Consider the following 27,509-nt stretch of genomic DNA (forward strand, 5'->3'; position numbering starts at 1 on the left):
GCTGACAGACAAGTGTGTATATGCAGTGGATGTGAACACACTCCTCCTCTGTGGGGATTGTAAAACAGGATTGTAAGGATGGATTAACCACCAATCAGCTGTAGGAAACTTGTGCTCTTATCCCCCAGTAATTACAGAGAAAAGCCTTTGGGTGGTTCTTAAATTAACTTCTGTGAAGAGTCATGATTGACCCAGTGTCAGAGCTGGAACATGTAGTTTGGTTGGTCGTGTGTGAAGACTGGAGTGTGTCACGATCACCAAAGACTTTATGAGTTGTTTGATTAATTGATATAGAATACATTACAAGTGGGTAAAAAAAACGAATCAAAAAGAAAACACAATCATTAATTGTGCCATTCAATGCAATAGATCTACATTTTGGGAAATATGCTTATTCTGTTTCTTGCTGACATTAAGATGTTCAGAGTAATAAACTAAACCACTCTCATGTCTGTACTGTAAATGTGAAGCTATTGCCAGAGATTAACAAGTTAAATCTATACAAAACTGAACTGTAAAAATAGAAAAGTTGCATTTTTTTGGATGGGGGGGTTATGTGTCAGGCTATTTCTTGGCTGGGTGCAGTAACTTCCTGGAGACTACACGACCGTAACACCTGAATGAGTCATTCTTGCATTTCAGTTTTTGGGTGGATTAAACAAACAAACAAACAAAAAAATACAATAATGTCATACCTAGTGAGGTTCAGAGATGCTGCTAAGTGGATATTGTTATTATTACCCTTTGGACAGGGTCGGGCTACTTGATTCCCTTCTGTCTGCAGTGTTTATGCTAAGCTAGGCTAACTGGCTTTAGCTTCATATTAACTGTATGACTTGAGAGTGATGCAGGAAAGAGAGTAGCCCAATCATATTTCCCAAAATGTCAAACAATTCCTTTATTAATTTAATAATTTTCTTATTATGTATTATTATGAAAAATTGAATGGTTTGCAAATAGAAATTTGTAAATGTCAAGAGATGAAGTAAAATTTTAATAAGATACTATGCAGCAAAATATTTTACCAAATAATTATTAACTGCAAGTCAGATAACAGGCCAGAACTCTAATTTACCATAGGTAAGGCTAAACGTTAGCTAGAGGCAGTGCAAACAGCTGTCCAAGACTCCACACCTCCAACCACAACTGGATGTGTTTCGAACTATTTGCCCGAGTCTGAAAAATGCTGAGCGAGATGATGCTACAGGAATCTGTGTGACCCGCCCAAACCTTGAAGCGTGGGCGCGCTTACGTACTTTATCACGAGCGTGTCTCGACCGCCACTCTAACTTATGCTGGATTCATGTTTATCGGAAAAACTGGACTTTTATTTTGGAGCACACAAACTAACCTTTGTAACCATACATGTATCAGACAAAAAGAGGTTCATTTGAACCGTATTCAATTAAAGCTCTGTGTAGACCCTTGATATGTTAAACACACATCGTTTCTTCAAAAAAATGTTTAATGTAGTAATAAATAAACCACACATCAAATTTCCAGGAAGTGGTGATTGCTTTGGTTTTATGAAATTACCATTCGTTATTACATGTAATACATGTAATAACGAATTGTATATATACCAGTATATATATATATATATATATGTATATGTGTGTGTGTGTGTGTGTGTGTGATGTGTGTGTGTGTGTGTGATAGTTATATAGTATATAATACATATAGTATTTATATGTATATATATACAATATGTTATTTGTGTTGCCAGAATTTAGTTTATTGGAAAAATTTACATATTTTGCTCTAAAACAAAGTTCCGGCGTAGCATTTTCGATGTTCAGCCTCAGCTCAGTATTTACGGACTGGATTTTGGTGTTTGAACTACACTGGTGAAAGTTGTGGCGAACGTTTCAGTACGGTGGAATCCTACAACACGCGAATGCAGCAGCGGGCAGGGGTGAGCTCAGCCCTCAAGTCCCCGCTGTCTGTATCGATGAAGTTGTTTCAAAGATGGCGGATTTCCTGCCGTCCCGCTCCGTTTTATCTGTATGTTTCCCTAACTGTCTCCTCACAAGCGGAGAGGCAGAACAATTGCGGAAATCTAAAGAGATAGATAAGTGTATTAATCGAGATAAGACTTACGTAAAAAGGTTAGTAAAGATACTATTACTTGGAGCAGGCGAAAGCGGCAAGTCCACTTTCCTCAAGCAGATGCGCATTATCCATGGGCAGGACTTCGATCAGAAGGCCAAAGAAGAATTCAGAGCTACGATTTTTAGTAATGTTATAAAAGGTAAGGCTACACCGAGTACCTGTTGTGTTTCATATGTTGAAGCAGGCTTGTTTTGACCACTGTACCAGTCCCCTACTTTATGGTGTAAAGAGTAATGAGTGGGAAGTTGGTAGCCATGTTAGCTGCAGCTGAACCGATGAGAGCACTTTTCTGTGTTCGACAAAGCTAGACTGGTTAGCTGGTTAAGCGACCCAGAAACGCCCATGTTATGTGTGTTTGTCTGAGTGAAGGAGAGGGGAACGCTGGTAGTGTGGTCATTGTTTGTGTTTGTTCGGAGCTTCTCTGATATTTTTCCTTTCTTTATGTTGAGTCACAGAAACGTACACAATGGTTTGACATTGTCCTGGTGCTCCTCATGGCCGCTGTTATCACCGAAACATGCCTCTTGGTCTTATACTGAGAGAACATGACACCAACATGTGCCTGTTTACTGTAAACTTACTTATCACACATGAGACTAGGGACAGCTCTCTCCAGCTGATTTACAGCATGACTGACCACTGTAAACCTTTTCTGAAAGTTGACACATTGATGAATTTAACAACATCCTCGGTCAACCTGCTAAAAAAAATTCTAGAAGAGCTATACATCATTTTACAAATTATCAATATCTGCCTCTGTTTGCTGTACAGTGCTTACAGGTGAACATATTGGTCATCGAAAATTTACAGAATCACTTCTAAACTCACAGCCTTGCTACAACTCTACAGTCCACATCAACATGCAGCTGTGTCATCTGCAAATAGAGTTCAGTAGTGAGTCAGTGAAGTTGTTGATTTCTTTGTGATTTACCCAAAACGGTTGACAGGTTGCATTCTGGGACAGTAAGCTGTTGGTATTAAGCTCAGACACTCAAGCTGTCCAAGTAAAGTTCAGTGAATGAGATCTCTTGTAGGTGGGTGTCCCAGATTAGATGTGTTGTTTCACATTAGGTTGCGGGACACCCAGTGATTATGAATCTGATTGTACAGCCTGTTCAATATTGTTTTGCCTCATTAGTTTCCCCCAACATTGAACTGTGTCACAGAATGACTGTTCACTAAATGCATGTTGTGTTGTTGTTGTTTTTTTTACATTGACTTTGAGACAACACTGGCCTGTCCCTCTTTTATGCTGCCAGCAACACAACAAACAACATTGCTTATCTTTTTTTTTTTTTTTTTGAATATGTGTGGTTTGTGCCTGCTGCTGTTCATCTGTCCACATCATGCTGTGAAACTGATTTTAAGTGGTTAAAATGGTGTTACTCACAGCTTCCTGACAGTTCTCTTCACAGGAAAGCTTTTACTGTGAAAAATCAACTGCAGGAAGTGTTGCTAATGTCTGTCCTCTGTCTTTCATTTCTGTGTTTTTTCCCATGATAGTCAGCTTCATTATTTTAACTCCACATTTTAGACGGTTGAAGCCTCATATGAAAGAGTCCCCTGGGCTCAGTGGCCAATAACAATATGTAATCCACTCTCACCCACCTGAGCTGAATTGGTGAGATGTTGTTACTTGTTTGACACAATGTGAAGCAATGGAGCTGGATATATTGTTCAGTTATTTATTTGTCACAAAGTACTTGGTATTTCAGACATTTGCAGTGGAGAATTCACTATTATTTGTTGTTATTGGTATTATTTAATAGTTAAGAAATCCCCCTGCAAGCTGAGTGGCAAGCTAGCAGGTGAGTCTGTGGGTTTATTGTTATCTACAGTGTAGTACTCCCACACACTTCTCAGATGCTCTCAGGTCTCATGACTTTCTGCTCAGGACATCTTTGCTCACACGTGTCCTCCATTTTTTTGGAGCTGTACAGTGAAGCTATGGCATGAAACACAACAGCGAGCAAGAGAAAAGGTATGGGACGAGCAAGGGGAGATTGTCCACCAGTTATTTGATTGTGGATGCGGTTGTTGACTTCGAAGGCTGTTAATATACCTGGGGGGCCTGCCCAAGTAAAGAAACAATGCAGTACATAAAAGAGAGCGCCTTTATAATGTGACACAATATGTTGTTTATGTTATATAGAAAATTAATGATCGTGGTGTTTGAGGGCACAGTTGCTACAGTGTGTTAGTACATGACCATTGCCATCAAAGTTGTTGATAAAGAAAACCTTTTGTAAATATGTCTGTTTGTGGCACATGAGTTGGCATCATTCATCTCTGTAGTTCTGTCTGAGGGTACTTTAACATAGATATTATATTTATTATAGATATGGTTGCTTATCTTGCTGATGTTGATAAATGAATATTTGTATTTTTGTTTCAGAGCCATATTTAGCCTTAATTTTTTATTTCTAGACACATACTTTGAGTCAGCTGGACGTCTGTTGGTTGGAACATATTGAATGATCATTAAGTGTTTGATCCTGTGGAAACAGTGTCATCAACCACATGAATAGCTCCATCATAGTGTATTGACCATATACTGAGCCACCCAAACACAAAAGTGGAAATTAACACTAACACAGCAGTCACTGATCACACAGTGGATGACCCTCGCGTGGTCATGCTCCTTCCAGTTGTTGGGGTTAGCTGCTGCTGTTTCGGTTTGACTAGACTGGTTGTAGTGATTGAATTATAGTTGAGAACAGATAAAAATATGAACTCTACCAGGCTTCTTTAATTATCTTTACAAAACATTATGGATGACACTTAATATTTAGTCCCCTAAGACATTTTACTGTGATTTGCTTTTAGGTGGGTGGTGACTTTACACCTTACACCTTAAGATTTAGTAACAGTATACACTGCTGCTACTTTTGGTGTTAGTGTGACCTGTCTTCCCTTCTAAAGCTGTGTTCACGTCAACATGAGCACTGCGTAAAAAAACACAGCCCACTCACAGATTTAAATACATGTTTAGTAACCTGGTTACTGAAAGCTTTCTGCATTTATATGATTTCTCAAATCTCATTTGTTCTTTTTCATTTCAATCTTTTGACACAAACAGGTTTTTTTTGCCACACACACCCATCTGAGTTGCATGTGCTGCAGTAACTGAGTGGGCAGTAGAGGCTTCTGTGTGCGCAGTTGCCTTTCGACCCATGGGCTGCATATGAGGCGTTCAAGCTACTGCTATACTATCCACATCCACAAGTATGCAAGGGTCTGCGTGTCTACATGTACCCTTCAATTTGATGTTTCTGTGCTGACTTCTCAACACACTCAATGTGACCACTAATACAGAACGAAAGAGAATATAGCATAATGTAGATTACAGATAAAGGTGTTTGATGATGATGAATTATAAAATACAATGACAGGGCAGGTAACAGGACTTATAAGAATCTAAGACTAATAAGAGATAGAGATAAAAGATAATAATAGGACTAATAATAAAGAGACTTATAGTAGTAATTGTATCTGTGCATGTTGAGCAGGATGTCATGGGGCAGTAGGTGGTCTGCAGTGACAGATCCAGACTCTACAGCTCAGAGGGCGACAATAGGAGAGAGGAGCTCAGTGCATTACGGGAGGTCTTGAGTTCATGTAGACTGAAAAAATTGATAAAGTGGGCATGAATTATTTTCTCATAGAATAATTGTAGGTGAGGTGTAATGAAGAAAAACAAACATCAGTAACAATGTAGTGTGTAAATGGAAACATAGTTTATCTGGAAATTGAGGATTCAGGTGCAGCCTAGAGTAACTTTTGAGAATTATTAAATCATTTGGTTTTTGATGAATTCAGGTCTGTTCTCCTCTCTGAAATGCTCAGGAACTGTTTGGTGGCACCATTAATATTCACGTGTGCATGTGCAAGACCTCACCTGCTGACTGTTTGCACTCTGAGGCCTTTTTGTCAGGCTGATCTCCCTGGTTTTCTGCTGAGGATAATTTGAATATAATAAATAACTGAAGGCATCGCAAGTTAGCTCCAAAAATGAGCTACTGAGTCTTAATTGGGTGAAATTTATGTCAGTCTGGAGCCCTTGTCTGCTCTGGTCTGAGCTTAGAGCTGATTGGCTCTGTACAGTGTGAGATGAATAACAAGCCAACGACTTACCAGAGACAGAAGCCTCTATTTGTACCGTGTGTGTGTGTGTGTGTGTGTGTGTGTGTGTGTGTGTGTGTGTGTGTGTGTGTGTGTTGGAGGGGGGGGGGGGTTTACGTGTAAACTCCCTGTGAATAAGTGCAAACAGGGAAGTGTGATGTGAGGCTGGAAAGGTTTACTCAGCTTCAGTCAGGGGGAAGTAAATGACGCTTGACGTGGTTAAACTGAAAAGGAAACTGTTGGTGTCAGTATCATTTCAGTATAAAAGATAAGTCAGTCATTGGGGGCCTAAAATGGTGGGGAAGCAGGAGTGGAGAGGAGTAAATCATTAAAAATGAAAACTCTTGATTTGTTGCTGTGGCAAGATCATTGCCGTGGTAATTGTGTGCTGCTGATGAAACTACAACAAGTCTCTGTTCCACATATAAGCCTGTAAACACAAAGTTGAAAATTGAACTTGAGTGGTGTCTGTGTTTCCCACAGCTCTGAAATATACATGTGGTGGTAGCCGGTGAAAAGGGCTGGTAACCTGCTGCCACAAAAATGGTCTACTACATGTGACAAACAACAAATAAATGTGACCTTTAACACGATATTTTGATTTATTGAATATTTCTATTAACTTCAAATATTATATTTAACAGACCCAACCCCCAATCCTTCCCTCCATCTACCCACATGGGAAATCAATGGGTACGCATCTGCACATTTCCACTTATATTTAGCCAGGACAACCTTGCTGCATGTGTAGCTGCCAACGCAGCATAGTTGCCGCTTTCTTTCAGAGATTTTGAAGCTAACTACCAAGTCAGAAAACAATACTCCTTACACAATAAGGAGAAAAGGTCCCTACACACTCCCCCTACCCACTCTCACTCCATTTGCGCGTTTGTGTGAAGGGTCCGCCACATTGAGTGTCGTTCCAAACTAATGACCTTTAAGTGGGAGTGGGTTATAAAGCCCTCCAACACGATCGATGTAGACTTACAAACCACCCTCCCAGACGAGTGCAGCATGGCTTTGTCAGGGATGGATGAAATGCCATATGCCTACAAATGTGAGTTCCATGTGTTTATTTCCAACGGGCAACTCATAAATTACCTCAAACAAACATTTGATTATTGGCTATTTTCACGCACACATGACAAAATTACAGGTCACATTTTATTTTGGAATGAACATGCCTCTGTGTACCCGAAAAAATGGGATGTTTTTTTATTTGACTTGATATTTGAAAATTAAACTGTTGAAAAAATAAGGATATAATAAGATTAAGACAGCAAACGAAAACATTTTGAATTGTGAATTTTTATATTCAATTAATAATTTTCCTTTCACAAGCTGGCTATGCTATGAATGTGATGAGGGCCATGTCATTGCCCACACACCTACATCTTTGTTAATGCTGTGTATATAATCATCTTTTGGATAAATATTAATTTAATCACAATATTTTGGGTAACAATGAATTTCCTGTTTCCATCGGAGAAAGGTGAGGGCGTCTCAAAGGACTTGCCCTCCCCCTTAATGAAGAGACCCTCCAAAGCCGTGAGTGTGACTCCACAAGTAGTTAGACTCCGTCTCTGAGTGGGAGTGTGTAGGGACCAGATTGGAATTGGGCCAAGGAGTTGCTTTACCTGGTCTGTGCTTGTAAAATATCTGCATCTTCTAATGTACATCTCTCTTCTAACATCTCTCTCGCTCTCTCTCTCTCTGTGTTTCTCTGCAGAGTATGTGCCATTGTCAGTAGACCAGTAGAGGGGTAGAGTGAGGAGAGATTAATCGGTCGCGGATGCTGTCGTTCTCTTGGACGGATAAGAAAAAAAATACTTTGGCAGCCGTTAATATACTTGGGCTATGTGTGGGAAACACTGGGTGTGATCTGCAGTATATCCCGTCTTGTTGCTTTCAACCAGCATGTAGCATTTTGAGACCTTGGGTCAGATCAGTTGTAGTTGTCGTCTATGTTGGTGTCTATGATCAATGATAATTGAAGAGACAATCACCAATTGCTGATTTTAAAATATTTTATTTTTTGTTTCTGAATTGTATAAAATTCTAATGAGTCTATAGTGTTAATCCACTAGTTGTTTTTTAATAGGGCTGTCACTTCTTATTCAAAATTCAAACATTTGCTCAAACTTTAGGGGAAAAAGTTAGTATTCAAGCTGGAACAACCAGTTCACACAACACAATTTGAAGTCTGTGCTTCAAACTGCCTTTTGAGCCAGCAGAGGGTGCTTTAAAACGTCCTTAGCAGCTTGACCTATGGCGTCCTTCTGACCTGCAGTGGAAACCCCTTATATACCATTTTTCCACCAAAAGTTTCAGGTATAAGCAGGTTTTTTAAACGCAGGTAAACCTTCTACTCAAAGTCAGTTGACCTCTTTTCCACTGCCAGTCGAGTTTGTGTTTCTGTTCAGAATGAGGACACTCACACAGCACAACACAATTCACTTGTCTCTTAGGGCTACCATTGAAACAAAACTTTGTGACGCTTTAAGCCGATGATTGATTTTGGCCACCCCTGGGCATGATGACCAGCTTATCATTCTTCAGCCTTTCAACCCGGGCAGCAGCTCTTTCCTGTTCAGTTGCCCTTTAATTTCTTGTCAGAAGAAACAATACTCTCTTTGAAGCTTAAAGGTTGTGTCAGCCAATTCTCTGTGCACGCTTAACATCCATATTTACTCCATCAAGTCCTAGGTGGCTTGAGAGCATTTGTCAGACCTTCTTGTCTGATTCACTCAAACTCGCCTTTTCTTGTCTGCAGTCCCATTCATCTCTGCTTCAGGTTCATTATGTTGGTTTTCAACTGACTTTATTTTTGTTTCCATCTCCTTTTATCCCATTCTTGTCTCTTCTTATCGTGGGTGAATTCCAAGCTGGTTTTCAGCTTCGGTACGTCTCTAATGACACCAGCTAGTCTTTAGTTAGTTCCACCCACAGCAAGTGATCCTGCTGCTGAGCTAATATCTCTTTGTAAAACTCTGCCCCTTTCTGATGGCCCTCAAAAATGTGTATTTAAATTGATATCAATTAGCATGCAACAAATAGTTGACTAATGGCTTGAACTAACGACTACAAGTCTTTGGTTGGGGACAGCACTACTGGTTTCACTATTTGACCAAATGAATCACTGAAGACAAACAAGCATCTGTCCGTTCATTTTCCAAGTCTCTCATCCCATCCAGGGTGTCAGGGAACGGAGGACTATCCCAGCATGCACTTGTCCAGAGGTCACCTGTCAATTTTTAATTTTTTTTTCAAGTGGCAGCCTGTTACAGCAGCTCCTGCTCAGTGTTGAGCTTTTTCTCTTTTTTATTGTATTATCTTCCTTTAAGTGTGTTTTTCTAACAAGCAGTGTGTTAATCTAGATGTACACTATGGGCACACATAATCTTGTGGTGTTCGTACTGGCCGTGCTACTTTTTTTTTTTTTACATTGTTTACGTCCGTGACCAGAGACCCAGCGTACAGCCTTGGTTCGATTGTTTACACCAGGGAGCAGCTGACGGCACTCTGCAATATGGTGGTGTTTCCCGGAGAGAGACCTGACATTCCCAGTGAGCTGAGGAAGAGACGAGGAAGACTTGCTGGAACAGAGTGTGCTAGGATGAGACGGTTCTAGCCAGTTCTCCCCTCCATCATCACAAGGAACGTAAGATCTCTCCCCAATAAGATGGGTGAGCTAATGGTACTAACCTGGCATCAGAGGGAATACCGAGAGTGTAGCATCATGCTGTTCACGGAGACATGGCTGACCATGCTAACGCCGCACACTAATGCAACGTTTGACGGTTTCCAGCTGTTGCCCGGCGGACAGGACAACTGAGAGTGGTAAGAGGAAAGGAGGAGGGCTGGCAGTGTTTGTGAATGATAGATGGTGTTACCCTGGGCAGATCACTATTAAGGAGCAACTCTGCAATAAAGACATTGAGCTACTAGCTGTTAGCATGAGGCCATTCTACCTGCTGAGGGAATTCTCACATGTTATCAGAATAGCAGTGTACATTTCCCCCCTCTGCCAACACTGATGCGGCCTGCGATGTCCTCCACTCTGTCAAAAGCAGGCTGCAGACACAGCACCCTCATGCCTCTCTGGACTCCACTCTACCCACATTCACCCAGTATGTCACTTGCCCCAACAGAGACAATAAAACACTTGACCTACTCTATGCCAACTCAAAGGAGGGATACAACTCATCACCTCTCCCTCCCCTGGGAAGATCAGACCATAACCTGGTTCACCTCCTCCCTGTGTATGAACCTCTTGTATACAGGCAGCCAGCAGCCACTCGCAGTCAAGAGATGGTCTGATGAGGCTGAAGAGGCTTTAAAGGACTGTTTTGATTCAACCGTGTGGGAAGTGCCTTGTGGTGACCACGGGGAGGATATTGACAGTCTGACAAACTGCATTACAGACTACATAAACTTCTGTGTGGAAAAATGCCGTACCCACCAGGACTGAACTGTGTTTTTTGAACATTGAACCCTGGATCACTCACAACATCAAGGTCCTCCTCAAAAAAAAAGAAGAAAGCTTTCAGGCTGGGAAATAAGGAGGAGCTGAAGGAAGTGCAGAGGGAGCTGAGGAGAACGATCAGGGAGGGAAAGAACAGCTACAGGAGGAGGATGGAGAAGCAGCTGCAGCTGAACAACATCAGCGGGGGAGGTCTGGAGGGGCTTTTGAACAATCTCAGGCTACAAGGAACCCAACTGCCAGCCTGCAGGGGGCAGGAGGTGGGCAAATGACCTGAATCTCTTCTTCAATAGATTTGATCAGTAATCTGCCCCTTCCCCCGTCCTGTCCCTCCTGCAGCAGCCATGACTGTCTGAGCCCCCTGTGGTCTGCCCCACCCCAGCTCCACCTCACACATCACCTAGGTCACAAGCACACACATTCACTACATCCCCTGTCCACTCCCCTTCCCCCTCAACCCCAATCTCCAGCACACAGTCACGCAGCTCCAACCTGTCCCTCACAACAAGTCAGTTGAGGAGAGAACTCAAGAGGATAAAAGCAAAAAAAGGCTGCTGGTCCTGATGGCATCAGCTCACGGCTCCTCAAGTCCTTCACTGATCAACTGTGCAGGATAGAGGAGAACCATGTCCATCTTCGGCCCCTGGTGAGCCCATCGATGGACCCGCTTCAATGTGCTTATCAGCCTGGCATTGGAGTGGATGACGCTGTCATCTACCTCCTGCAGCGATCCCTCTCCCACGTGGAAAAGGCTGGGAGCACTGTGAAAATCATGTTCTTTGATTTCTCCAGTGCTTTCAACACCATCCAGCCCACGCTCCCGAGGGACAAGTTGGAGTGCACAGGAGTGGACCGTCACCTCACCAAATGGATACTCGACTACCTCACCTTATGACCGCAGTATGTGAGTATCCAGGACTGAGAGAGAGTTGTCTGCAGTATAGGAGCCACACAGGAAACAGCTCTGGCTCCGTTCCTCTTCACCCTCTACACTTCAGACTTCTCTTACAAATCCACTAACTGCCACCTGCGAAAGTTCTCTGACGACTCTGCCAGGGAGTACAGAGAACTGACCCAGGACTTTGTGGACTGGTGCCAGCGGAACCGCCTCCAGATCAACACTCAGCAGACCAAAGAGCTAGTGGTGGACTTCTGTAGACGGAAACACGTTTCTCCCACCGAACATCCAGGGAGTTGACATTGAGATAGTGGACTTGTTTACCTGGGTGTTCACCTAAACAATAAACTTGACTGGACTGACAACACAGCACACTGTGCAAAAAAGGACAGAACAGGCTGTATCTGCTGTGGAGACTCAGGTCTTTTGGAGTGCAGGGGACATTCCTGAGGACCTTCTATGACTCTGTGGTGGCATCAGCCATCTTCTATGGTGTGGTCTGCTGGGGCAGCAGCATCTCAACTGCTGACAGGAAAAGGCTGAACAGACTGATCAAGAAGGACAGCTCTGTTCTGGGATTCCCCCTGGCCCCAATAGGCGACAGGAGGATGATGGCTAAGCTTTCATCCCTGTTGGACAACATCTCCCACCCCATGCAGGACACTCTGACAGCACTGAGCAGCTCTTTCAGTAACAGGCTGCTGCACCCACGGTGTGTGAAGATGAGATACCGCAGGTCTTTCCGTCCTGCTGCTGTCAGACTTTAAAACAAACACTTCACGCCAAAGACTGACAATCCACCATGTGCAATACAAGTCATCTACTGCTACTTTTTGTATTTTGTATCTTGTATATTTAGTATTTAATTGTACATATTTTATTTTATTTTATTCTATTATATTATATTATTATCTTTAAGTATTTGGTTCTTGTCATTTGGCAATCTGTTTGATCGTATAGTATTGAGGGAGGAGGGGCCAGTGTGGGAGGGGGTCTACAAGAACTTGCTTGAATTTAAGATATTTGGCAAGTTAGGCCAAAGTCAGTCAACTATCATAGTAGCTTGTTTATAGAAGTTGGCTAATAACTTAACAGCCTTGCTAAGATGAACACATACCATCAGTGGATAGTCAGCTGCAGAAAATATCACATTACTGCAAGTTCATGCTTGTTTAATGGTGTTTTGCAGGGCTGCACGATATGAACAAAAAACAAAAACATATTGCAACTAATTTGGAAGATATTGCCATTTCAGTTGAAATGATCATTTTTACATTTAATTTTCACTGAAAAAAACTCTAAAAATGATGATGATATAATTTTTGTTGAGTCTTGTACCAAACAAACATGTTTCCTTTACGTCTGGAGAATATGATGATGGGGCGTCTCTCCTCTCGATATATTTTAATTATTCAGTTATAATTGTGCAGCCTTGGTTTTTTTTTGATAAATTAGATTATTTTGCATTTTACTCACAGAGGTTTAATTATAGTAATGAGCATAGTTGCTTTCAACTGGAGCAGTGTTGTATTCTCCTCCATGGCATCTCTGTGTGCTTGGAGGAGCTCAGCCCCCCCAGGAAAAAAAGGGGAAAAATGACTAGCATTACAAATTTTTCACATCTGCACACTATCATTTTTCAATCATGCTTCCAGGTACTATATTTTGGTAACAGGTTGTCCTGATGTGGTCGTGTTCAGAGTTTGCTCAGTACTGTATTCAGCCAAAATTCATCACATCAGTCAGCAGTAAGAATCTTTACAGTTGAAATGTTATTCATATCATATCAGTAAATCAGGCAGATCCAGTCTCAGATCTGAATCAGGAGCTATAGTGTTGGAAATCAGGTGAGCCGAAGTCAGTATTTGTGCTGCTATGTCTATATTTATTTTACTGTGTGTACTGAGCATCTTTGGCACAATCATTTCCTTCAGGATGAATTCAGTTTTATCTTTTCTCATTGTCGTAGCTACATGTTCTGTGCTGCTACTCAAAACTGATGAACAGCAACCATTAAAGGGTTCACTGAAATAAACAAATTAAATACTACATTGAGATTGAAAAACCCTTATTTCAAAAGCCCATAGATAATTATTAGACTGTTTCAGGGTTGCATAAATCAATATATTCCTATCCTCTATCAGGGCCACAGGGCATCTAATGTTTCAAAATTCTTCCAGTTCCTGTGTATCTTATACACACCGTATGTTAAATATGTGCTCTTTAAAAAAGAAGATGCATTAATGTTATTTCTCTTTGTCCTTAAATTTTCATCTTTTTTGTTTTTTCATTTAAAGGCACCAATGACCCTAAAAAAAAAATGTAAGCGTGGAGCCCTGCGTTCAAGAGTGTGTCTTAAAATTGCTGCATATCAGTGTTAGACTATTGGTTTGCATTGGCGTCCTGTTATCTGTCCAAACCATGAAAGACAAAAGAGTTTGACTGTGTTTGTGTTGTTTCCAGTCCAGAGCAGAGACAGGATAGTGCATGAAAGCTGCATCTCAGCACAGGAAGATATGTAGACAGAATCAACACACTCATCCTTGTGCTGTCAGCACACACGCACACACACTGCACACACACACACACACACACACACACACACACACACACACACACACACACACACACACACACCCTGCAGACAGCTGGATTAACCTGTGTGTTGAGGACAGGAACAGAGCTTGTGTGCAGGGGTGAAGCAGAGTTCACAGAGCTGGAACATGGACTGGCAACATCAGCAGGCTGTGCTTAACTAGACCGAGGTTTTGTTGGTGGTTACATCCCTGTTTATTCAAAGTCATATAGAACTAAGGACTAAAACTAATCCTAACCCTAAACATTTGTGTGAAATTTTGTCATAATTGCTTTGAAGACTTGAATAATGGCTAAAAAAAGTGTTTTCTTAACATTTGACCACCAGAATCTAATCAGTTCATCCTTGAGTCCAAGTGAATGTTTGTGCCAAATTTGAAGAAAAACCCACACCGCGTTCCTGAGATATCGAGTTCATGAGAATGGGATGGATAGAAAACCTAAAAACAATATGTCTTCGGCTCTGACTGTCACCCGCGTGGAGGCATAAAAACACAGTTTGGATGTGTGTGTGAATGAGTACTGTAGCTTGTAGTGTGAAGCACTCTGAGTGGTGGATAACACAAGAAAAGGGCTGTGTCAGTGCAGTCTGTTTACCATTCAGCACATTTGTGATGCACACATTTCATATATTGACATTTAAATGGTTTTCTCTTTGTAAGAAAAGTATTTGTTGTTTGTTCAGCACATCAGGACTGAAAAGTTGAAACTGCATTTAGACTATGAGATTAAATTTAACTCCAAAAATAAAATAGTCTCACTACATCTTCTAACTACCCTATGCTGTTTGACAGACAGTGTAGTAACGTAGAAACAGACACAGATAGAGCCCTTTGTGTCTTGATGAAGGATCATCACATGGGGTATTGTGTAAGAATGGTGTAAAGCAGCCTGACGGTGTCCACTAAAGCTGCAGTGATTAGTCGATAAATTGATTAGTTATTTTTTTTAAGCCAAAATTCCAAAGAAGTACTGATGACATCACAGTAAACTTCATATGTTTGGGGTTTGGATTGTTGGTCACACAGAAGACAATGTCTGAAGATGTCTCCTTTGGTTGTTGTGAATCACAATAGATATTTTTCACTGTCTTTTGACATTATACAAACAAAATGAATAATAACAGATATTATTGAATCCTGTGATAAATTCTACCTTCATGAAGTTTTTTTAATGTTCAGTTTTTGTTGAAACAGTTTTAAAAGAGGTGTTGGTTCAACTGTATGGTCTTTGTGGAGACTTCAGTTGGTGGACAGATGAGAACACCTAACATGTTCATAGATGTTGGAATGCACAGTGTTGTTATTGCTGTTTCATTGTGGACAGAGATCTGAACGAAAACATTATTGTGTGGACAGTCTTTTTACATGTAGCTGGATTAGTATGGTCGTAGCGTTAACTAAACTCAGGTCAGAATAGCTTCAAATCAAATTATAGATAGGATTATTCATGTTTGTCTGTAGTGTCTTAATTTACAGCTTTTGTCATTTATCTGTAGAAAATAATGTCAAAAAATGAAATGAAATGCCCATTTACCACCTGCACTACTGGTCTTTTTTATCTATAACACAACACGTAACCAGCATTTTTATTCATTCCATTCTGTATAGGCATATGTATATTAAAATCCAATAGAAAATTCTCATTATCTCAAAAGGTGACTAGTTAGCATCCCTATTTAGCTTTACTAACCTCAGCTTCTCTGAGGTCACCATCCTCCTCTCTCTTCCTAACCAACCAGTTTAATAGACTCATCTGAAAATTTAAATATAATTGAACTATCAAGATGTATGTGTACAGGACAAATCTGAGTTTAGTCTAAGCTTGTACCTGACGTTCACTCACTAGACAAGTAAGTAAGGTAGTAATATCATTGCTGCCAAGTCAAGTAGCTTGTGGAGCACCCTTTGCTGTGCTGTAATTACTAACAGAGGATCTTAACACTGACACATCAGGTAGTAATGACAAGCAGCTGATTAACGTGACTTCCTCTTTTCCAGCAACTGCCACACCAACATTAACTGCCCATACTTTACATTTACCACCAACAATTGACAACTCACTGCTAACCCTTTCCTCTGCTTCACTCACATTCACCACTTCACTGTCACTTTTCTGCCGCGTGCTTGTTACACACTGCCCTATTCTAATATAACGTTGGTTGTTGTTGTGCTCACACAGTGTGTGAGTGAAAATCATTAATAGCCTGTTGATATTAATGATTGAGGGACATTTTAGCGCCGGCAGCGCTCATAATCTAGCAGTAGGTGGTGAATATAGCTGAAACACTGGTGTTTGTGCAGTCGTCACCATTGTTTTTATTCTGACTGAATTTGATTGGCTGTGATATTTGTACTTGGCCTTTTAGCAACTGCTGCTTTGTTTTACATTCATCAGTGTCTCTATAACCACCACATACAATGAATGTTCACAATACTCTGTGTTGCTGATTTGCACTGTTGTAAGTGTTGTGATCTATTTGTTTATTTAAAATATGAATTTGTTTGTTCATTAATTTACTCACTGTTTGTGTATGTATTAATTTTCTGTATTCTGTTTTTAAATCTCTCGTTACATGAGCTGTTACATGACAGTTGAGCTCTATTGTTTGGAAACCTCAGTGTTGGGTCAGGGGTCAGAGAAGATTGAGAAACACTGGAGTAATCCTGTAATAAGCAGCTTTAGCCTTTGGTTTGGAGCATGTATGGTGGGCCTCTGTGCATGGTTTTAACTGTGTATGTGATGCTGATGCCCATTGATGCGCTAGAATTGTGTCGATAGCTGGTCATTTCCTCTCTCTTGGGGATGACAGACATGCTGCAGGCAGTTAACAACTGAACTTTCACATTAGAATACTTTTATATAGCACCTTATGAATACATAATGTTTCTGTCCAAACAAATACTCCATGTTAACTAAGCCACAAGTGTGATTGGTTGTGACACAGTTTGTAAAGAGAAGACAGCATTGTGGGTAGAGAACAGTTCGAGGGGACAGACATCTGAAAGAAGCGTCAAAGCGGCGGAAAGAAAGGAATCACAATTTCCGGTCAAGACCTTCAGAATAAAATCAGAGCAGAAACAGGATGCAGAGATTTGTGAGTTGGGCCTTTAGGTTGAGTGACCACGTGATCAAACTTGATGATTCTACCTATAAAGATTGATCTCTTGGCCATATAGCCCACCCCTACTCTCATGTAAATCCACCACTGTCAGGACACCACTGAATCAACAGAGTTAAAGACAGAATTTCGAATCCACGTCTAGGATGCAATGTAGGCTGTAATGGATAATCTAGAACAAGAACAAAATCCTGATGTGTGTTTCTCCCCTTCAGGTATCCGAGTGTTGGTGGATGCTCGTGAGAAACTACACATCCCATGGGGCAACCTTTCCAATCAGCGGCACGGAGACACCATGATGGCATTTGACACCCGGTCAGCGATGGCGCATGGTCACGGCATGGTGGAGGCCAAAGTTTTTCAGCACTACCTGCCATCCATCTGCGCCCTGTGGGCCGACCAGGGCATCCAGAACGCCTATGACCGCCGCAGGGAGTTCCAGCTGGTGAGTTATGGTGTTCCATGTCCAAATTCCAGACCAAACATCCTTATTTGGTTATCCTTGTGTATCTGGTACAATCTTTGACACTGTACACAGGATCAGAGGTGAATCTGTGGTGTCCAAGGAAGAGGACAAATTTTGGATCAGTTGAACCTAGGGCTGCTCGATTATGGCAAAAATCATAATCACAATTATTTTGATCAATATCGAGATCAAAATTGTTAAACACGATTTCTCATTGACTGTGGAAAGAGCACACGTTTATTGAACTTTAAAAAAAACTTTTTCTTTTTAACAGTGGACTTTCTTCAACTTTAAATACAATTCAATGGAAAAACAAATAAAAGAATAAATTTAAAAAATTGATTATTATTATTTATTTAATAAATATTATATAATATCTAAATATATACAATTAAATATATAATATAAAAATCCATAGAAATAAATTGGATCAAAATAAATAAGATCAACTACAATACATCAACCCTGGCAGCACCTTGTTGATAGTGAAGCCAATATCAAGCACTACCAAATAAGAAAAAACATAAAATAAAGAAACAGATTTCAAAACAAAAAGCATTGTGGTTATTTAATTTTTCTGGTTAGACACAATATAAGTTAAAGTTATCTGAGCGTCTGACTATATATAGAAAGTCTCTGAATTGGCAAACTGTTCAAGATGACGCACTCGTACGTACGTTACTGTGTACGTGGATGAAATAAGTTGCGAAACAGAATGTGACACAATAAGCATTTTATCTCGATTATCTTGTTCTCGATGAGTCAAAAACGTAATTCAAAATAAAATTTGATTAATCACCCAGATCTAGTTTAACCAGATCTTTGACTCATGTATCAAGTTTCCCCCTCAACCCCTGTGCTTAGTGTTTGCCCTGTGTTGCACAGTTTGACATCCATGAGACTTACTGTTTGCCCGAGACTGTGGGAAGTCCAGTGATCACTGTGGAGTAGGTTGAGGGAGCTGTGAGTGGACAGATGAACATTGACAGTAGAAGATAAAGGCTCCTTCTCACAGTGGACTGAGCTGAGCTGCAGCTGCTGAGTGCACACAGATGGACACAGATCAGCTAATGAGGGGTTGCTTCTCTCTGTCCCTCTGCCTCCCCACGCCCTTCCTTCCTCCCAGTCTCCCTCTGCTCTCCACAAGCTGAACTTGTGGTCTTACAGTGTCTCACTTACAGGAAAATGATCTGTAAGTGTCCTGCAGAGATTGGCTCACCCTTCATCTGTTTGGAGCAGCTAATTATCAGGTTCAAAGAGCAGTGTGTGTGTCAGTCTTTTCTAATGTTACTCTGCTGTTACATGTATTATCATTATGATGTTGTAGTTTCTAAGCTTTCTGCCAGCCTGCCAATTCACCTACTGATTTCCCTTTGAATTAAAACAAGTCATATTAGTATAGTCTGTAGAAGGAATCCATTTGATGTCACCGAAGTCACCATGGTTTCCTCCCCGACACAACTGTTAGCATCTGCCAGCATGCATTCACATTAGGGTAGTCATTAGTGTTGTTCAGAATTAACAGTTTAACCGTTAATTTTAACAGATTTAATAGTTTAACAGTTAAAATATCCTAGGATGTCAGAACCATTTGCGTGGGGCTCACAGGTAACAGACTGCGCACTAGACTAACCCCACAGCAGGTCCACATGTTGTTATGCCCGAATAAAAACCAGGATCCGAGCTGTCCACTGCTTAGGACTTAGGTCAGCCTGGACTGTTTACTTTGTTGAGGTCTTTAAATTTGACTGCAAGTTTCCATTTTTTAAACCTGTTGTTTCTGATTATTAATCAGCTGAGAGAGGAGGAGGGGGAAGAGGAGGAGATTTTTGATGTCGTGCTCTGGGGGATTCAATTAGGGCTGTCCCAAACGATTATTCTTTAAACGATTAATCTAGCGATTATTTTTTAGATTATTCGACTAATCTAACGACTATTTTTTTTATTAACCTAACAGTAATTTTATTGCAATTATTTTCCAGTTAGTCATTTAATATAACAATTTGCCCCGTCCAACACACACACACACACAAAAAAAAACATTTTTAACATTCAATATTTATTAAAACATTTCTTAAACACCACCATGAGCTCTTTATGTGCTCGTGCATGACTGTCGTGCTAGAGTGATATGCCAGATGCACTTTGCAGAGTCTGCAGACTACCACACTGTTGGTGTCAAGATTAAAGTATTCCCAAACTTTGACCTCAATTAGGTCACCGCGTTGTCCCAGCCCTTGCGCTGCGCTTGTATCCGGGTAAACCAAAGATGATGGATATAAACGGCCCCATTAGAAAGTTCCAGTTTTGTTCTATGAACATTTACCCTGTGTGGTTTTACACGACGCGTCAACACTAAAATTCCATGTCGAATAATTTTTTATAATCGACAACGTCGATTACGTCGGATAATCGTCCCAGCCCTAGATTCAATGTGTATTTTCTTTTATATATATTTATCATTATCTCTCCAGCCACTGCAGGTCAAAGCCACTCACTCTTTGCTTTTGAGAACATTTTGGAAGATGAATAAAAAGTGATGTTAAAATCATGTAAATGTCGGCTTTAATACACTTGTTAATATACTCCTAAAGACTTGGTACTCTCGCCTTGACCCCTCTCTCACTACTACCTACTGAGAGACTACTACTACTACTACTAAAGAGATAATATTCACCTGTTTGAAGAGCTGCAAAATCAGGTCGCCGCCTCCTTCCGCAGGCAGAAACATAGAACGCCACTACATTGCCGTAGTGACGTACAGCCGCAATTGCAGTTACAAACCCAAATCCACCGAGTACCGAGAAAAAAAGTAGGCCTACTAGAATTTTATCGGGTGGTGGAGGCGGCACAAAATTTGATGGAGGTGGCCGCTTCGCAATTCTGTATGCAGGAAAAACCCTGCATGAATGAATGTGGGTGAAAGAGTTTGGACGGATTAGGATCCAGAGGACAAGTGGTGGGACGAAGTTTGGAGATGTCTTCCTCAGTGAGAGTGAGAAATGCAGTAAGTGAGACACACTTAATCAGAGGACATTTATTGCGGTTTATTGAATTCTGCGAGTTGTCTGCTAATGGATCTTGTCTAACAGTAAAGAACGATGAAGGCCATGAAGTCATCAGCTGGGAGACGTGGCTGGTGGAGGAGGCTTTTGAAATTCGAAAATAATTTCCAAGTGTCTGTAGCAGAGCTGATTTTGTGATAGTAAGGCAGAGGTGGAGCGGAGTGTATCTCTAGCATCATTTACCGTTAGTGACAAGACTGCAATAGATTGGAAACTGAGCAGGGACACAGTAATAGAAGCTCATGTAATGAGGTAACTAAGAGGCTGGTCTGTCTTGCATTTCCTCGGGATTACATCCAACTGTTAGCCAGCTTTGTGAGTAGGAGGGCTGCAGACCTGTGATAGATCAAATTGGCTCAAGCATGAGAGAAAGTCATCTCATGGTTTGTGTCAATTAGTGCATGACCAACAGTTTAAACACACAGTTTAGACAGAATGTATGAACAGGTAAACATGGCTTCTTGCACATCTTGCATTTGGATTTGCTTTTCGCTTAAATTGCTTAAAAATGTTCATACATTTCAACCAGATTTTATTTAATCACTTTGAGAAAAAATGTAATGGGGTGTCATTCCAGTTTGCTCCAGCAGCACTACACCTATGATCATGTGACAAGATGCAGGAGAAGGGTGGTCACGTGAGACTAACATGGTTACAGCTTCACACATCCACAGGAGACTGTAAAAGACATATATTAAAAGATCGATCTCTGGATTTTAGGAATCAATATCGGAATATTGAAATGAAGATGAATTTGAATCAGAGACATTTTTTTCAATCCAGCCATAGTAAATTTCCATTGGTTGTGAATATTAAAGCCTGACCCACCTCCTGGCTCAGATGTCGGAGCAGTATGGGAGGAAGCATGACCCGGGAATGTGCAGCAGTGTTGGCTAGAATGTCAATATGTTACTGCATAGAGAAGACAAGAATGAAATAAACTTTATTGACAGCAGACCAACTGAGAAAGATGTCAGAGTGAGTGAGGACTGCTGGGAAGTCAGGAGATTATTAATATGATGTTGCCTTTCTTTTATTCTTTTTGGAAGTCAGGTTTCTGTAGAGCAGCAGATCTGATTGGGGCTGCATGTAGCTTTAAACCAGGACCAGATCTACCTGCCGTCAGGCTTGGTTTAGTGTAATGTTACTGCTGTTTGTTTTCTCACTCTGTGGTGGTGAGTGGGTGCTATCATGAAAAAGTGATGTTAATGTGACCCACTTCCATATTGATGTATAAGGGACTCATGGTTTTTCCTGCATAGAGAATTGCGAGGCGGCCGCCTCTGTCAAATTTCGTGCTGCCTCTGCTTCCCAATAAAATTCTAGTAGGCCTACTTGTTTTCTCGGCACTTGGTGAATTTGACGTTTGTAACTGCAACTGCAGCTGTACCATAATCCGCTGTATCATAATCCGTGCATCAGGCAGAGCTATCCGAAATTACCAAGGAAGAAGAATACGAACGTGCTGGATTGTCTGCCTGCGGAGGGAGGAGCCGACCTGATTTTGCCGCTCTTCAAACAGGTGAATAGTTGCCACCCTTTTTCACATAAATGGTGGCAACCCTACAGATGAATATTATCTCTTTTACGTTCAAGCACACCCAGCTTCTTGAAAAGTCTCCGTAAATTAAATCCCATCGTTTATGGGGTTTTTTGTTTTTTTGTTGTTTTTTTTTGCATAAATGTCTTATTTTAAAAAGAGAGGAGATTCGCGAGGACACGTGAAACAGTGCAGAGTGCAGACATCATTAGTTCTTCTAATATGGTAAAAAAAAAAAAAAAAAAAGAGTTAATTCATGTTACTGACGATACAGTTAATGTGTCAGGACTGAGAGTAGGCGTAGTTCTCAGCCACAAGTGGAAGGTGGCGGTGGAGGAGAGGATCAGAGCACGAGAGTACCACCCCTGCCTAATTTTCGGGTTTGAGTCATGTGACATATTACAGTGGAGATTCAGCTCAAAGTTTGTCTGACGAAATGACTATCTCTCTTCTCTTTCTCTCAGGGGGAGTCGGTTAAGTATTTCCTGGACAATTTGGAAAAGCTTGGACAGTCGGTAAGTCCTGCCCACTCTGCAAAGGCTCCACGAATCATAGACCCCCAGCAGGCAGGGTGCGTGCGGAAGATGGGTGTGATAGCACTTAGCTAGTCTGTTGAAAAGAGAAGTGAAACTGTTGCCTTCCTGTCCCCAGTCATGTCTCCACATTGGGTTTTTCCAGTGTGCATGCACTATTTCTCCATGTAGCTGCCAACACAGCTGACTCACAGTGCCCACCAACAGGCTGAATCAAATACTCAGATTATAGTTGTGAGTATTATTCTGTTCTAACACTGGTAACAACTAAACATTTATTTGACTTTTTGGTTTTACAAATTTAGGGCCAAAAGTCCCAGATGTATAAAACAATTCATCCTGAATTAGAGACAGGAAATGACATGTTAAAGACTGCGAATAGCTTCACTGAGCCATTTAGAAACAGTTGAAGATGTGGTCATGTGACATTCTAAAGGCCCTAAACAAGTGACTAAAAGTCAATGACAAGATATGGGCGCTAAGCAAAAGTTTCCCTGTTCACTCAGCATTATCCCCCACCCAGTTTCCTCTTGGTCAATCAGTGCCCCTTCTAAGAAATGAGGAAATTATTCTGAACAGAAGAAGTAGTCAGTGAATCTCTGCTACAAGTCCGCTTCAGGGATCTGGTTAAGTCCTTTCTTACAAACTCTTTAATGACTTGGATGGACTGTGCCTGAAACCTGATAAAAACTTTCTGGCACCATAGAATCTAAAGGAACAGATGTTGTTAAACCTGTATTAGAACAAGTGAGAAACGCCAGCTCTTGTATTGTAGACAGTTTCCCCAGGCCGAGCTAAGTGCTTTCACACCTAACTTTTCTCTTGTAGTTCAGACAAACCCTGACACGTTCAGTTTGGTTTGTTGAAGTTGGTGTGAATGCTGTTGGTTGTCACAACCAGACTAAGTGGTTTGTGTTGTGAAAGGAAACCAGATCAACCACAGAATTTCTTTGTACTATTTTTATAATAACTATTAGTTTGTTTTCTCTTGTTTATGTGTTTTATTTATGTGTGTGTGTGTGTGTATTTGAAAGTCTAGATATGTCTGTAAATATGAAGATGTATAGAGATACATAGTATGATCAATGATAGTAGTAATACCAAATACTTGTGTCTAGGTTGGAGTGAGGGTTAGGTCCAAAATTTGTGTCAAGATGTCTAAATAACAAGAAATGTATCAGTGACATCAACTTACACAATTAAGAATTAAAAAATAGAATTTGGTTCAGTGATCTGAACAAGTGACGTAAGTATATAAATCGAGATCATCTGGTAGCCATGGTAATACAATCTGCATCAACACGAGCATGCAGGGATTTTCCCTCATACACCGGGAAGTGTGAAGGGGTTTTATGCAGTCCTGCATTATAATGTGAGTGAAACAGTAACTCAGCTCCCATAATGTTAACATATTAAGATTAAGATCCTTTTTCCAGCTGCTCCTGTTATGATTCATTAGCTCCAGCCACAGTTGGGACTAATAATTCTCATAATGAATTTTTTGCACACTTCACCAAAACCATCCACTGAACGACTCACCTGTTGGTGTGTGTGTTTTCCTGATTACACCTCATGTTTTTGCAGGAAGTCAGTGTGAACATGAAATGGACCAGAACTAAAAGGCCAAAATAAATCTGTTTTTCTCTAAATGAACTGATCTGATACACAGCGTCAGACTCAGTGACCATCTTCTTATATATGTAGTGCCACGCCAGTTTTTGTTGTACAATTGGAGCAAACACTGAGCTGCTGACTTGAAATGCTGCTGAAATGAAAGACTTTCAAATGAATCAACACAGCTTCAACACTGATATTGGATATGTAAGTTTTGATATAAACTATAAAATTGTGTCTATAAATGTAATAACTCGCTTGCAGGACTACCTCCCCAGCCAACAGGACATCCTCCTGGCCAGAAAACCGACTAAGGGCATCCACGAGTATGACTTTGAGATTAAGAATGTGCCCTTTAAGATGGTGGATGTGGGTGGTCAGCGCTCTGAGAGGCGGCGCTGGTTCGAATGCTTCGACTCTGTCACTTCCATCCTCTTCCTTGTCTCCTCCTCTGAATACGACCAGGTGAGTCATCTGGAAGCAACACAGTGAGGACACACAAACACTGGACATTGAACTCCTGAAGGTGGCTGAGTTGACAGGGTATTCCACTCAAACAGACCAGGGGTCAGTTGCACAAATCAGTGTGTCATACTAAGTTTTCTACTTAGTATGACACTTAATGTTTAATTTTTCCTTAGCTGAGGGACTTAAGGGTGATGCACATAATTTCTTGAAAGGTTTCTTTACTTAAAGAAAAATTTGAGGTATTTGCAGCAGTGAAAGAGATTTTACAGCATTAAAATTCGACTGTTTCCATGGTTTCATGGCTGCCATTAGAACTTTTTTTGTTTTGAGCGGAACTTCACCACGGGACAAAGGCTACAGTCCATTTCTCTATGTCCCTGCCTTGTGTTGCTGTTTGTGTTTCCACTGCATTTGAAAGCCATACCAGACAGAGATTGTCATAATGACGTTTGACCCCAGCACACGTCTGTATTCTACCTCCTCCAGGTGCTGATGGAGGACCGGCAGACCAACCGGCTTAGTGAGTCCCTCAACATCTTTGAGACCATCGTCAACAACCGGGTCTTCAGCAACGTCTCCATTATCCTGTTCCTGAACAAGACGGACCTGCTGGAGGAGAAGGTGAAGCAGGTGTCCATCAAAGACTACTTCCCCGAGTTCTCGGGCGACCCCACAAGCCTGGCGGACGTCCAGCGCTTCCTGGTGGAGTGCTTTCGCAAAAAGCGCCGTGAGCAGCAGCAGAAACCGCTGTACCACCACTTCACCACGGCCATCAACACTGAGAATATCCGGCTGGTGTTCCGCGACGTCAAGGACACCATCCTCCACGACAACCTCAAGCAGCTGATGCTGCAGTGAGGGGACTGGCTGGAGAGGAGGAGGAGGAGGGATGGGTGGAGGCAGATGGAAAGTGGCTGTCAAGGTGCCTTTTTCCTTACCCTCCCCGCCACCGCCAGCCCGTCAGGGGAGCAGGCAGTGACACTTTTGAACTTTGACTGTGTATTAAAGCCAGCACTACTACCAGCCCCCCCCCCACGCTTGCTCTCTGCCTTAATGAGCTTGTTCACTGTGACTTATAATAGCTGCCTGTGGCTCAGAGCCCCCACCCCTTCAGACCACTGTAAATGACCCCAACCCCCACTCTCTGCCCCCCATCCACATTCTGTGGTGCCCCCCTCGACATCCTTTATTGTGTATCTTCCCTATGTGTTGCTCTTCACATTCACACACTGTCCTTTTCTCTATGCTGCTCTGACCACTATTGATAGGGATGGGGAGGAGGAGGGGCTTGTTTTAAATTGGTTTAACTGACTAGCTGTGAAAGCCACCTGCAGGCGCCAGCGAGATCAGGAGCTCAGCGACTGTTGCCAGGTGTTTGGGGGTGTGGCTGGTGAGGAAGCACACAAACAAATAGACCACTTGTAAAATAAAAGACTGTGCGACCAGGCGAGTGCAGGGCTGAAAGCGACATGTCGTATTTTGCTTTTTCTCAGGGCACATTGTGAACCACTTCTCTGACCTGTTGCCTCTGCCCTTCAACAAGTCACATGACAGATGATAGTGGGTCTTTTCTCTCTGTGTGTCATCAGAACTAAAGCAGAGCTCTGGCTGTCTTCAACCTGGAGCACATTTTACCCTCAGGGTCTTCATGACCACATTTTCTCCTGGTATTAACTTGTGATTTGTATGTAGCTGTATGATGTCATCTGACCCACACACCTTTGCATTTACACTTGCTATTAATAAGTTATGTTGTTATCTCAATTCTTTTGAGTAATTTTTTTCAAGCAGAAATACAAATATGATGTTTTTTCAGATGTGGGAATTGGTTGTTTCCTTGACTTACACTTTAGTAAATTGAATAATTTGCAGTCCTAATTGAATCTAGAACACGCAGCATCCACATAACTTGGAACCAAAGACCTGCTGGGTCAGAGCATCTAGGAGCCCAAAACAAACATCCTGGACCGTATCCAGATATGGCCAGCACATCTGGTAGCATGTTCTCTATCTGCATTTCCAACTGGGTTAATTAGTTTGTCCATATTCAGATACAAATCACATGGTAATATCAGGGTCACTGTGTCTGTGGTGTGCTTCCATTTCTATCCTGCTTGCCTTGCTACTGCTGCTCTGTTTTACAGTCTGGCTGGTGGACACACACACATCAACCCCACAATCATCTGTAATGAGAACATAAACATGAACCTGAATGCTTTGGCAGCAGCTGCTTGTCTGTCAATGGTATGAATGAATAGTAAGCGGTGTGGTCATAGTGAAGTGAAACCGAGCAGATGTCCCGTGTGTCAGCTGTAGTGCAGAGCAGCACTGAGGCAAGCAACACGTCAAACTGTTGAATCTATCACTGTAAAAATATGATTGTCACACAGTGATGTCAGATGTGTGTCAGAAGGATCATTTAGTTTGAATATTGGAACCGTAGTGATGCTGTGGCGATTAAAGAGATAGTTTGGGTTATTTGATGTGGAGTT

The 27,509-nt window shown here is 41.4% G+C and overlaps 1 protein-coding gene across 1 annotated transcript; it reads left to right on the top strand.

Moving 5' to 3' along the window:
• Positions 1 to 1,921: 1,921 nt before the first annotated feature.
• On the top strand, positions 1,922 to 27,509 carry LOC111236257 (guanine nucleotide-binding protein subunit alpha-13). Its single transcript, XM_022764927.1, has 5 exons — positions 1,922 to 2,251; positions 17,547 to 17,776; positions 22,867 to 22,917; positions 24,814 to 25,014; positions 25,504 to 27,509. Exons 1-5 carry the CDS (start codon positions 1,969 to 1,971, stop codon positions 25,873 to 25,875), a joined length of 1,137 nt encoding a protein of 378 aa, XP_022620648.1. The 5' UTR covers positions 1,922 to 1,968; the 3' UTR covers positions 25,876 to 27,509.

This window comes from Seriola dumerili, unplaced genomic scaffold (genome assembly GCF_002260705.1).
Source record: "Seriola dumerili isolate Sdu_G_001 unplaced genomic scaffold, Sdu_1.0 BDQW01000609.1, whole genome shotgun sequence".
In the NCBI taxonomy this organism is placed as follows: Eukaryota; Metazoa; Chordata; class Actinopteri; order Carangiformes; family Carangidae; genus Seriola; species Seriola dumerili.